The following is a 13,869-nucleotide window of genomic DNA, read 5'->3' on the forward strand; positions in this document are numbered from 1 at the left end:
ATTGTCTTATTATTATTAATATTATATTGTATGCACTTATGAAATTAAAGTTTATAAAGCCTGGTTTATACTTCTGCGTTATGACCGGCGTAACCCACGGCACATGCAACGCGCGTAGCTGTTTATTTTACTCCTGCGCGATGTCTCTGTTGGTCTGCATTAACACTTTCGAAACGCTAGTTGGCAGTGAGGTGTTAATGTTCCTCTGTGTTGAGTTTCTTCGCTGTTGTTTTGTTTTTTCTAAACGCTTCCTGAACATACAAGTGACTCAAACTCACTCATTTTGAGGCTGGAACCGGCGGACGTGGAACAACTTTAACTATGAGATAAACACAAAACAAAACTTTCTATCCAGAGCTCCTTCACGGGACTCCACACTTGTAAACAATCGCTCTATTGGGCTCGCTCCACTCGCACGGCTCTTGGTCCCGCCCCCAGACTCATCAGCGCTGCCAAGCCGACCAATCACGACCATCAAAAAAATCACGAGCTTGCGCTCTGTGTCGTTGCGACTTGTAGTTACATTTTTTGAGAGGTGCACATCATCGACGCCGACGGCCAATAAACAATGCTTAAACATTAAAATGTGCTTTTAGAAACTTAAAATATTTATGTTTCTAATATTTAATTATATATTTGCTGTGTTTAATATAGGGGAAAGAATAGCATACAGTAAAAAAAAAAAAATGTAGTTCTTTATACCGAAATATGCCGGCTATAAGAGGAGGCGCTCTATTAAACAAGCAGAAACAGCACAGACTGTTTACTCTGCATGCATGTGAAAGAAATTAACAGAGAAAAATAAACAGATGATAAATAATAGGCGACTCACCTTACGTGCCGATATGCCCATTTATTTAATTCATAACTGCCACTAATAGCTATGCAAAAGGGAACCTATTTTGAGTGCATGAGAGTGTTTTGCATGTAGTGACAGATTTTCAAATATTTGTAACCTGGCCTATAATAAATAATAATAATTATTAATAAAGCAATTTATACTGCAATCAGGTGATGTGTTTCATTGACTCGATAACCTTAATATTTTGTAGTGTGTGCTGTGACGCGGTTTTCATTTCTTGCAATGTGCGCACGTTTAAGATTTGAGGTAATAACATCGCCATGATAGTCAAAGAAATGTGAACATTCTTTTTACCCCAACACAATTTAATAGGGCGCTATAAAGGCTAAACAACTTCATTCTTATATTTTTTAATTTTTGCAGCCTGGGGCTATACTTCTCACCATCTATTGTATCTTTTCTAAAGCATACAGTATAGTGTAAAAGCATATTTATTACTAAGAAAAAAGAAAAAGTTTTTTTTAATTGATCACATCACATAATCAACTGTAGGCTACATTACACATACAGTTAGGGCTGCTCTATTATGGGAAAAATCATAATCACGATTATTTTTGTCATAATTGCAAACATGATTATTCAAAACTATTTTTCAGCTGAAGTCAAAATTATTAGCGCTCCTGTGAATTTTTTATTTTTTTTTTTATAAATATTTCCAAAATGATGTTTAACAAATTCAGGATTTTTTTTACAGTATTTTCTATAATATTTTTTTTCTTCTGGAGGAAGTCTTTGTTTTATTTTGGCTAGAATAAAAGCAGGTTTAAATATTTTGAAACCTATTTTAAGGTCAATATTAATGACTTGCCCAATTATCCTAATTAAGCCTTTGAATCGTACTTTAATCTGAATGCTTGTATTTTGAAAAATATCTAGTAAAATATGTGCTGTCATCATAACAAAGATGAATGAAATCAGTTATAAAAAATTAGTTATTAAAACTATTATGTTTAGAAATGGGTTGAAAAAAAATCTTCTTTCCATTAAACAGAAAATTGGTGGAAAATCGTTGCTAATAATTCAGGAGGGCTAATAATTCGGATTTCAATTGTATATATGCAGTTATTTTCCTCCCTGTAAATGAGCAAAGGGAAATATGTACAATAGAATAAAAATATGAAACAAACTGTGCTTTAAGCATCTTATAAATGATCACTGAACACAGCATTTTGACACATATTTGACCATTAAAACGCTCACAGTAAGATAACTTTAGATGTGTGTGCTCTGCTCGTCTAGGCTAAGTGCACACACACAGCAGCATGTACAAATCAGATTATAAAAAATGATCAAGAGCATGCTTTTCCTTTTATCCTTTATTTTTAGTTTTTTTTGTTTTGTTTTTATTTACACATTTTTTTAAGTGGTGAGGACAATATTCACTGGTTCCTCCCTCCTGTATAATAATTAAATGTTACATTTTTAAGAACTTCACAAATAGCCTAAATAACACTTTTCAGTATCAGTGATAATATAAATAGTAACTAATAATAATAATAATAATAATAAGAAGAAGAAGAAGAAGAAGAACAAAAAATATTAGCCTATTGATAACAATATAAGTGAGATGTTGAGGAAAAAACAGCGTAGGCTACTAACTCTCCACCGTTTTTGGTTCATATTTTAAATTATTTGACAGAAAAGCTAACATGCTGACACATTGTCTGGATTAAGCAGACCTAGTTGGAGTTGCAATGTTTCCAGCAGCACTCAATACACGTTCAGACTTTCTATCGGAGTGCTTGTAGCGCAAATGCTCAAATGCTTTTTCCTATGCTACATTTCTCGTCAATGTCTTCCATTTATCACTTTCTCTTTTGTATCTGGCCATTTTTAAATAGGGTTCTGCGATATCTGGCTGACACAAAAATCAAAAAATAAATCTTAATTTTTATAATTTTATATATTTTTATTTTATTTTTTGTGCTCATAATATTGACCTTTGCAGTTTTTACCTTTTTATTATTCAACTAAACTAAAAACCGGAAGACTTTCTACAGTTGAAAAATATAATAGGGAATATTATGAAAACATTGCTTGCCTTTTTTTAAAATTAAGAAAAGTCTTTACATGGAAAGGTCATATCACTTTCAGTAGTCCACAATGATTCAAAGCAGCTACTGAAAGTTATACTCGCATATGTTGCTGTTAAATCATGTAGTTGTGTGATGTAAAACCATGGTGTAAGTGCACACCTAAGGATTAACCTTTTTTCCAAGAAAGAGTCTTTTAAACGATATTGATGAACAGTTGATATGATCTATTAAAAGTCAGTGATGCTAACAGTTAATCATCTTGTTTGCTTTCAGGCTCTAGCACCGGCAGAACAACCTACATGAGAAGACCATGGACAAAAGCAGACGTGAAGGCTGTAATGAGTTCAAAAGACTGATTATTATTAAACACATTTTCTTTTTTTTTTTTTTTCTTGTCACAGAGTGACAATATTTAACCATTTTCAAGCATGTAAATTTAAAAAAAAAACATGGCCCAGGCCCACTTCTGTACCATACCAGTGCTTCACAGTCCATCATCACTCCAGGGCAGTCTCTACATTGCTCTACAGATTGCCTCTGCTTTTCAACCCATGTCTGCCACTATTCCACAGTCTGGTACTGCTCCACAGTCCAGGTCCACGTCTGCTTCATGAGCCTGGGCAATACCCATCACACAAAAATACATTCTACAAATGCAGTCCCTCAGACTGAACATTTACAACAGTGTTGAGTAGCAAAAAGACATTTTTGGTTTTTTATTTACATGTTTGAAAATGGTCAAATATTGTCACTGTGACAAAAAAGTGAAAATGTGTATGATAATAATTAGTCACATTATAACACATATTACTGTCACATTAAGAAATTTAGCTTTTAATCTGTTTTGTGTTCATATCATTCTGTATGTATCATTCAATTTGTGGAATCAAACTTTTATGTCTAGTTTTATCTTTTTTTCTTTTTATCTATCTTTTTATCTGTTTTTATCCATCTCATTTTTGTTCTTGTCAGAGCGATAATAGTTTATGCATTTCATAATAAAATGCTTAATTGCCCTGTTTAATCATGTTTAATTGCCCTGCTGTTTTCCTGGACTTCAAAAATAAAAATAATTTTTTTTTTTTATTCCTGTCATAGAGTGGCATTGTTTTGTATTTGACAGTATTCTAGTGCACTACCATGTTGTGTTCTAGTATAAATATTTAAATTTGAAAAAGAATAATCTGTTGAACGACTTAATTAAATTTTAAAATACCATTAGTTTGTTTATAAGCTGTAATCATTCATTCATTCATTTTCTTTTCGGCTTACTCCCTTTATTTATCAGGGGTTTCCACAGTGAAATGAACCTCCAACTTATCCAGAATATGTTTTACGTTGCGGTTGTTCTTCCAGCTGCAACCCATCACTGGAAAACACCCATACACACTCATTCTCACACACACACACTACGGACAATTTAGTGTATTCAATCCCCTGTACCGCTTGTCTTTGGACTGTGGGGGAAACCGGAGCACCCGGAGGAAACCCACTCCAACACAGAGAACATGCAATCTCCACACAGAGTTCACAGAGGGGAACATTTGTGTTCTGGCCAAGTGAAAGAATAAAATAATGAATATGTTATCGTACAGTTGTGCTTCTGGTTGTTCATGGTTGAAGGTTCTTTGCCAATTATGTTCTTTTTTTATCTGAAGTTGCCTTTTAAAATATCTACTGTCCTATAAAATAAGAGCAAAGGCCCTTAAACAATTAACTCTTCATACTTTAATGGTAAAATGCTGTCTTTTTCAGGTTATTGTTCAACAGTACATTAAACAGATTGTTTAACTGATACAACACAATAAGCCTACAGAACTGTTAAATCAAAAGTGTATTATAAGCAAAATAGGATTTGTCATTTAAGAAGTGACAGGCAGAACCTTAGCAACTGAGATGGGTTTAGCAGGGGTCTAGCTGAGGAAAGCCAGAGTCTGTTCTGTTGTCACCCTTACTGCAATAGCAGAATAGTGTGATATGTAAAATGTGTTAATCAGTCCTCTTAAACCATGAAGGGGCTAGGTTTGTGTGTAACATGTAAACAGACCTTGTAAACCATGATTTTGTCTGGCCCCATAAGCCTGTGAAATGTCACATAGTTAATTTGAGTGTGTTGTGAAACTAAAATTGCTGTTTTTAAGCATTGTTTGCCTTTTGTAGCTCAAATAAAAATTTTTGGCACAAGTTTTATGTTCGTAGGATGTTGGCAAAGGTATGTCCCCGTAAACCACCAAAAAGTCACATTGACCTCATAAACCATGTATGCCTGTATGTGTGTGTGTGTGTGTGTGTGTGTGTGTGTGTGTGTGTGTGTGTGTGTGTGTGTGTGTGTGTGTGTGTGTGTGAATGTGTGTGTGGATGTTTCCCAGAGATGGGTTGCGGCTGGAAGGGCATCCGCTGCGTAAAAATGTGCTGGATAAGTTGGCGGTTCATTCCGCTGTGGCGACCCCGGATTATTAAAAGGACTAAGCAGACAAGAAAATGAATGAATGAATAAATATGAATATAATAAATAATACTGCTAATAATAATAATAATAACAACATTAAGGCGACACGGTGGCACAGTAGATAGCGCTGTCGAATCACAGCAAGAAGGTCGGTGCTTCCGCTAAGTCAGTTGGCATTTCTGTGTGGAGTTTGCCTGTTTTCTCCGTGTTTGCGCGGGTTTCCTCCGGGTGCAAAGACATGTGGTATAGGAAAATTAGGTAAGCTAAAAGAGTGTGTGTATGAATAAGTGTGTTTCCCAATGATGGGTTGCAGCTGGAAGGGCATCCGCTTTGTAAAACAAATGCTAAGTAAGTTAGAGGTTCATTCCACTGTGGCAACCCCTGATTAATAAAAGGACTAAGCCGAAACTGAATGAATGAATGAAAACATTATGCAAAAGCAAGTTGTCATGAATAACTTGAAAAGGCTGCTCTCAGCTGGTCCAACAATGCGCCTTAACACGCCTCTTTTCTTGACCGGAACACCTATGAGTTCACAAAGTGCTGCAAATGGATTTGCTATTTAAACAACGTTATGGAAAACGGGAAAGGTTGCGTTGTCTGAAATTAGCAACATGAACCACCAACTATTCCAGCATATGTTTTACACAGCGGGTGCCCTTCCAACCACTCATTCTCACTCACACCCATATAAACTACGGACAATTTATGATAATGATTTTTTGGACTCTCATGCTGCGTTCACACCAGACGTGGAACGTGCGGCAAGCGCGAGTGATTTACATGTTAAGTCAATGCAAACGCGCGAATAGACGTCCTGCGGCGCGATACGCGCGAATGACGCGAATTGCGCGATACGAATTGAGCATTTTGCGTGTTTGACGCGCTTAACGCGATTCGCGCAAATCACTCAACTTCGAACATCTGAACTTCAGCGGACATTCGCGCTGCGCTAACCAATCAGGAGCTTGCTTTTGTGGGGGCGTGATTGTGACGTATCGCCTGTAGTCGGTGTCCTAGGGGAAATCCTTCAGCCGACAAGTTTATCAACCTGGGCTTGGCTCAGTCAGAAGCACCGCTGAAAGTCTCCGTCATCCAGGTTAAGTTTCTGGAGGAGTTTATGAGCTCACAGAGCTGGATGCACCTCTGGCTCTGAAAGGATGTAGTGAACTCAGACACGACCCTAAATGTATCGATGCTGTTTTTTAGTATTCATAAATCACACAAGCACTGTTATTTTCTTCATAAAATCCATGTCAGCCATTTAGCTATGAAGCTAGAGTCACTGGGCAGACAGAAGCCCTGCCCATCACACGAATCCTCGTCTGTTCTGAAGTGAATTTGACGCGCGAATGAATCGGATTTGACGTTCGAATGAAGCGGGGTTTGACGCACGAATGAAGCGAGTAAACTCAAATATTCACACGGCTATTTACACGCGAATAGCGTGATTTATCCGCACGTTCCGCGTCTGGTGTGAACACAGCATCAGTTTTTTTTCTACTGCGAGCTGATTGGATGTAGTAAAGTACGCATTTCATTAAGAAATATCTGGAGAAGGGTTTGGGGAGAGTTATTACAACCTGACAGACTCCTCCTCCTGACCATTTCTGTTTTTTTGTCAAAACTGACAGCTGGAGGGGCGTGGTTACGTATGCTGGCCACGCCCACTACCTCAGACAGATCTAATCTGAGAATTCAACTCAAAATAAACAGGAAGTGCACTTTCAGATTTCAATTTTAGATTACAAGGGCAAACTTTTTGTAAGAGCCATTATGTTTGTTGTAATGCTGTTTTTGACCACTGGGTGGAGTGTGGGTTTGGAGGAGTATATAGGTAGACAAAGACTTAGAACAACAGGTGTGTAATTAGAGGGAAGCACAACATTTTTTGAACGTGTTTGAAAGAGCTTTATGGAGGCATTCAATGTGATTTTATGAGCATTTATATACCAGACTGTAAGTGGAAATTGAGCCATAAGAACTGTCTGTGCAAAAAATAAATCTGATAAGCAGTATTTGGAGGATGATTCGTTTGTTGAGCTCTCACGCGTCAGAAACAACCCTACAACACCTCAAGTGACAAAAAGGTCATTTGTGTCACTACACTTTTTTTATTTCTTAATGACATGCACAGATTAATTATTCACCATAAAACTAGCAATGTGAGCCAACAAAATCAATATCCTTAGTCTTAATTTCATGTGTACTTTAAAGATTTTGCTTTCACTTTTAAACACTTAAGCAATCAATGAATCTATTCTGAAGTCAGTCCATTAGCGCAAGATCAGTCAAATGAGTTACTGAGACCATCATCATTGCATACACAGAGTCTATAATAAGAATCATCCAAGCATGTTGTTGAGGACATCCGCTAAACACAAATGTAAACAACTGTCACTGATTAGCATTAGATGCACGCTTCCTTCTTCCAGACATACACGTTATGTGGCATGGAGCAGATTACTGGGATCAGATTACTGTATCTCCAGCACGTTCATTCATAGGCTTGCCCACTATTTATATCTCACTTTCCCACAATTACAACACAGCAGCCGTCCAATCCTTTCTCATCTGCTTACGTTGCCGCATTTAGCAGCATTTCTACAGTGAGCTGTCGACATTAACATCATCATTAGAGAAAGGGTAATTGAGAAATATTAAATGAGGGTTGTGAATTGCATTATGGGACGTTGATCTCTGCTCTGTCGACTTTTGATGTTGGAAAATCAACTCTGCGGTTTAACAAAGTGACTTTTATTGGCATTTTAGTAGTTTTAAATAATTATAAGAAATGATTAAGACAGAAATAATATTGTAGAATAAAAAAGGTACTGGCAACTTATTACAAGGTGTTTGTAGCAAAATTTTAGGGTTTCTGAAGGTTTAAATTTAAGACATTTTTAAGACCATTATGAATGAAATTTGAGACCTATAAAGGACTAAAGGCTAAGGAATTTTTCAAATGGCCCAGATGGAAAAGATTTTTATTTGCCCTATCAAAATAAATAATGATAATTTAATACATTTATTAATAATAATAATAATAATAATAATAATAATAATTTGTATTTATATAGCGCCTTTCCAGAGCTCAAGGACACTTTACAAGGAATGCAACAAAAAGATAAACAAACATACATGAGGACAAATATAACAAACTTGAATAACACCAACAAGACCTAAGAGACATATGAGCAGGATAGTGGTGGATCAGATTAAGTTGTCAGTTTGCTAGATCAGATGCAAAGCATTCAGAAAATAAGTGAGTCTTAAGTAAGGATTTGAATTCAGAGATATAATAATATATATACATTAATAATACATTAATATTAATATTGTATAATAATACATTAATGATAAAAAATATATTTTTAAGATTTTATTTCTTAGTAAAATATTTTAAATATTGTGTAAAAACATGCAAGCACTACTTGCATCCAAACATTAATATTTAAAAAAAAATGAACAAATGTTTTAAAAGTTTTAAAAACTATAATAAACTAAATCTATGCACAGCAATCTGTCCTGTCCGATGTCCTCAGCAGTAAATGCATGGAGAACTTTTAAACAAATGTTATTATAAGAAAAATAATTTTGATAAACAGAGTTAAAAATGACCCTTTTAAGTAAAAAGTTTAAAGATGTATTGAGATGATTTTCGGTAATTGTATGGGTTTTGGCCAGATTGGGTAGCAAAACATAAACAAAGGAAAATTAGGACTGGGTTAAAAAAGATTCAAGACCTACAACACAATATTTTAGTAGATTTATGATTTGGATATTGAGATTTAAGACTGTAAGACCCTGTAGAAGCCCTAAATATACAAGATAAACCCAGACAATATATCACTTTAAACTACTCAAAATGTCAACAAAAGTCATTTTCAACTTTTTTGTTTAAAGAAAAATCAAGATCCCATGATGCAATTCAAAAGCATAAATAAACCAGGAAAAACTAATATTTTTTTACGGATATTTTTTACATGACTTGAACCACCATATTTTTGCAATTACCTCAGCCGGACAGGAAGAATGAACACTAATCTATATATGCTATACTAACCTAAATAGGATCTGTTTGAATAATGTAGTAACTTTAATAGTTTAACACTTTAATAGTAAAATAATTTATAAACCTGGTCAAGTGCACAAGAAAAGGGTTTAGAGGAAATAATGAACAAACATTCATTCATTCATTCATTTTCTTTTCAGCTAAGTCCCTTTATTAAACTGAGGTCGCCACAGAGGAATGAATCGCCAACTTATCCAGCATATGTTTTACGCAGCGGATGCCCTTCCAGCTGCAACCCATCACTGGGAAACATCTATACACACTTATTCACACACACATACACTACAGAAAGTTTAGCCTACCCAATTCACCTGTACCGCATGTTTCTGGACTTGGAAACCGGGACACCCGGAGGAAACCCACATGAACACAAGGTAATAAACAATCAAAAAAGCAAAAATAAATCAGAAACAATTCATTTAAAAATAATTATGTTGATAAAGTAATTATAAAACTATTATTAATTATTAAAACCTTTATTAAAATTATGATAAAGTGACATTATAATGTAAAACAGTATATAGTACAAAAGGCTAATATGACTACTTATAAATAGCAAACAAAATGCTTTTCTGAAATGATATCGTCAAGGAGAAAGTCTGACTGTGTGAATATAAAACCAACTTTACCTCAATCATAAACCATGGACTTTGTAGAGCTAGATGGGTGAAGAAACAAATATATGACTTCTTCTTGTTAACACTCTTATTGTAAAGATGTTAACTGTCATATGAGGACATTAATCAGTCCAGACAGGGATGAATAAAGCCTCTGTTATAGTAATTGTACTTCCTATTAATATCTTTTTTCAGTTTTAAAAATGCTGCTTCCATTTCAGATGCCAGAGATCTGCACCATCCGCCACAAACTCCACAGAAAATCCTTGTTCATATATAATCGACCTTGCCATTTACAAACACAAGCAATCCATGTGAAAGCAATAGTGTAACATTAATTAGATGAACATTTTGACAAGCCATGCTCAGCTTTCGGAACAGTCAAGGCTAGTCAAAACACCGGCATCCCTGTAATGCTTAGTCAGTTCACTGAATATTCACCACAATCCATTGATAGCAATATAACATCTGCTTACCGTGTGATAGATTGCCGTTTTCATGTTTACAGTAACCGCAGCGATAGCCATCATCTCCGCCGAAATACTCCACTATACTGTACGATCCACCCGCTGCCATTTCTACACTCGCTCAGCTGCGCCCAGGAACGCATTAACGAAGCCTACTATTGGAAAGGGCTGCTTCATTAATATTAATCACGCCTCGTGACGTTCACCTAGTGCGCCTCTGTGATTGGTCTGAACTGCTTTTAGTGGGCGTGTTTTTAAATACTAAAGATATTATTAATATTAATAGGCATATGTGATTGGACGTTGCAAAAAAGAAAGGCAAAACGTCGATAGGAAGTAATTAATATTCATCAGCAAGATTTTCACCGTAGTAGGGTGGGAGTCAAGCGCTTTTAAATAACCTGGAAGCATTATTTTTTTTACGTAAAAGCCCTGATATAATGAAAACAAATAAAAACAATAAATAAATAAATAAATAAAAACTCTGACAGAATTGTATAAACTACAGGAAAAACCCCGAATTCCTTTTATATATTTATGTATTTATTATTGATCTTTTTTATTATGTAATGTTATTGTTTATTTACGTAATTTGGTCTTTATTCGCACTTTTTAATATGAAGATGTAGCGATAATGCCATATAGTTGTACATAACTATTTGTTCAATAATAATAAAAAATAATGCAATAAATAAATGATAAAAATAACCCGGATGCACACATTTCATTTGCTCTTCCTGTTGTGGGAAAAGCCCCCAACGAATGAAAGCAATAGTAATGTTAAAAATCTAAAACTATCGCGTTAAACACTTCTCACCATAGTAAACAGTGCGTTGATCACAAAAACAATTCAGACTGTACATGAAAGTAAGGTTATTGTGGGATGTAATTTGTTTTGGCAAACACATTGTGTTTATTAACCCATGCAGCTCCACTTACCGTATGAATCTTTACCTTCTTCATTGCCACAGTAGCCACAGCGATATCCACACTTTACACCTTTGAGCTCCACTATTGAGTACATTGTCCATCCGTCTTTCTGACGTTAACAATGTGTGACATGCGAATATTGACTTTGCAGTGATAAAAAAAGTATAGTAGTGTAAAACTCCTCTTTCCGACAACGATGCCAGTTTCTTTATAAATATTCAGACAGTGACGCATTGAGGGCGTCAGGCTTTATACTGTCTGCTGTATGACGTCCCCTAGAGGGAAATATTATTGGAATGTAAAAAAAAATATTAATATTAATTGGAAAGCTACCTGGTTAATGCACTTCAAATTATGCCTTTTAAATAAGGTTAAAAAAGTGCACTTTAAAATACTTTACAAAATTTACCCTTGCAAAGCAACTTTATCTAAATTCATGGATATTGAGAATACTTGCACATTTTGTAAAATACATGAGGAAGACTTATCTCATCTTTTCTATAACTGCGATGTCTCTCTTAAATTTTGGAATGATGTTAGTGATGTGTTATTTGGGAAAAGAAATGCTAATTACAAGCTATTTTTAAAAGATGCCGTTTGCACTTTTTCACACACAAAAATAACATTCGAGTCTGTTGTTAACTTCTACATTTTACAAGGCAAATATTTTATACATAAACAGAAATTCTCGAAATGTAAAGCAAAATGCAATATTTGTTTATTAGAAATGGAAAATACAAAAAAAATGACAAAAAAAAGATTTCATTTCTCTAGTACTGATCCTCCGCTGTAGTCAATGATTGTATCCTAAGTTATTATTTATGTTTATATGTATAGAAGTATTTAGAGTTTATTTATTTATTATTATTATTATTATTATTATTGTTATTATTATTATTATTATTTTTAATTATGTATTTTTTTCTCTCTCCTGTAATGTTTTTGCTTCATTATCATTTTTGGTTGTTGTTGTTGTAACTATAGTAATGTTTTTAGATATAGTACATATAAGAATTGTTGTATTATTACTTTATGTAATTTTTCAAAGATATAAGAAAAAAATACTGCTGTATGACGTGGTCACTTTTATAAAGTGACACTGACATAACAGTATTCATAAAGGACCGAATACGCAGAGATCCGACAGCTCGACAAACATGACTTGTTCTAAAGATGAATATGTTTGCACAGCCGCTAGAGGGTAGGATATCCCCTCCTGTGAAACCTACACTCACCGGCCACTTTATTAGGTACACCTGTCCAACTGCTCGTTAACGCAAATTTCTAATCAGCCAATCACATGGCAGCAACTCAATGCTGATATGGTCAAGACGATCTGCTGCAGTTCAAACTGAGCATCGGAATGGGGAAGAAAAGTTATTTACTTTGAATGTGGCATGGTTGTTGGTGCCAGACGGGCTGGTCTGAGTATTTCAGAAACTGCTTGTCTATTGGGATTTTCACGCACAACCATCTCTAGGGTTTACAGAGAATGGTCTGAAAAAGAGAAAATATTCAGTGAGCGGCAGTTCTGTGGGCGCAAATGCCTTGTTGTCGCCAGAGGTCAGAGGAGAATGGCCAGACTGGTTCCATCTGATCGAAAGGCAACAGTACCTCAAATAACCACTCGTTACAACCGAGGTCTGCAAAAGAGCATCTCTGAACACACAACACATCCAACCTTGAGGCGGATGGGCTACAGCAGCTGAAGACCACAGCGGGTGCCACTTATGTCAGCTAAGAATTTTTCTGCTGCGACATTCAGATGGTCGGGTCAGAATACGGCGTCAACACCATGAAAGCATGGACCTATCCTGCCTTGTATCATCAGTTCAGGCTGCTGGTGGTGGTGTAATGTTGTGGGGGATATTTTCTTGGCACACTTTGGCCCCATTAGTACCAATTGAGCATCATGTCAAAGCCACAGCCTACCTGAGTATTGTTGCTGACCATGTCCATCTCTTTATGAGCACAGTGTACCCATCATCTGATGGCTGCTTCCAGTAGGATGACATGCCATGTCAAAGTGCAAATCATCTCAGACTGGTGTCTTGAATGTGACAATGAGTTCACTGTACTCAAATGGCCTCCACAGTCACCAGTACTCAATCCAATAAAGCACCTTTGGGATGTGGTGGAATAGGAGATCCACATCATGGATGTGCAGCCGACAAATCTGCAGCAACTGCGTAATGCTATCATGACAATACGGACCAAAATCTCTGAGGAATACTCAGCCACGAAGGTTTAAGGCAGTTCTGAAGGCAAAAGAGGGTCCAACCCAGTACTAGTAAGGTGTACCTAATAAAGTGGACATTGAGTGTATTGCAAAACTGCACTTTTTAAATAAATAAAAAATAGATTGGAAAGTGGTAGTGTTAGAACACAAAAGCTGTTTCTCTTTTTATTAAAAATAGAATATTAAGTGTTAGC

General features: G+C 35.6%; 1 protein-coding gene across 17 annotated transcripts in view; it reads right to left on the reverse strand.

Moving 5' to 3' along the window:
• The window catches only part of ate1 (arginyltransferase 1), a 247,985-nt gene extending 236,325 nt beyond the window's left edge, over window positions 1-11,660 (reverse strand). For 9 of the 17 annotated variants that reach the window (XR_012388380.1, XR_012388382.1, XM_073919134.1 and 6 more), the window contains exon 1: window positions 10,516-10,660. Coding sequence is in view for 15 of the 17 variants with exons in the window: in XM_073919134.1 (XP_073775235.1) it covers window positions 10,516-10,615 (100 nt within the window). In the remaining 2 variants the exon portion in view is untranslated. 17 annotated transcript variants of the gene reach the window in all.
• Between the last annotated feature and the right edge of the window lie 2,209 nt (window positions 11,661-13,869).

Source organism: Danio rerio, chromosome 13 (genome assembly GCF_049306965.1).
Source record: "Danio rerio strain Tuebingen ecotype United States chromosome 13, GRCz12tu, whole genome shotgun sequence".
Taxonomy (NCBI): Eukaryota; Metazoa; Chordata; class Actinopteri; order Cypriniformes; family Danionidae; genus Danio; species Danio rerio.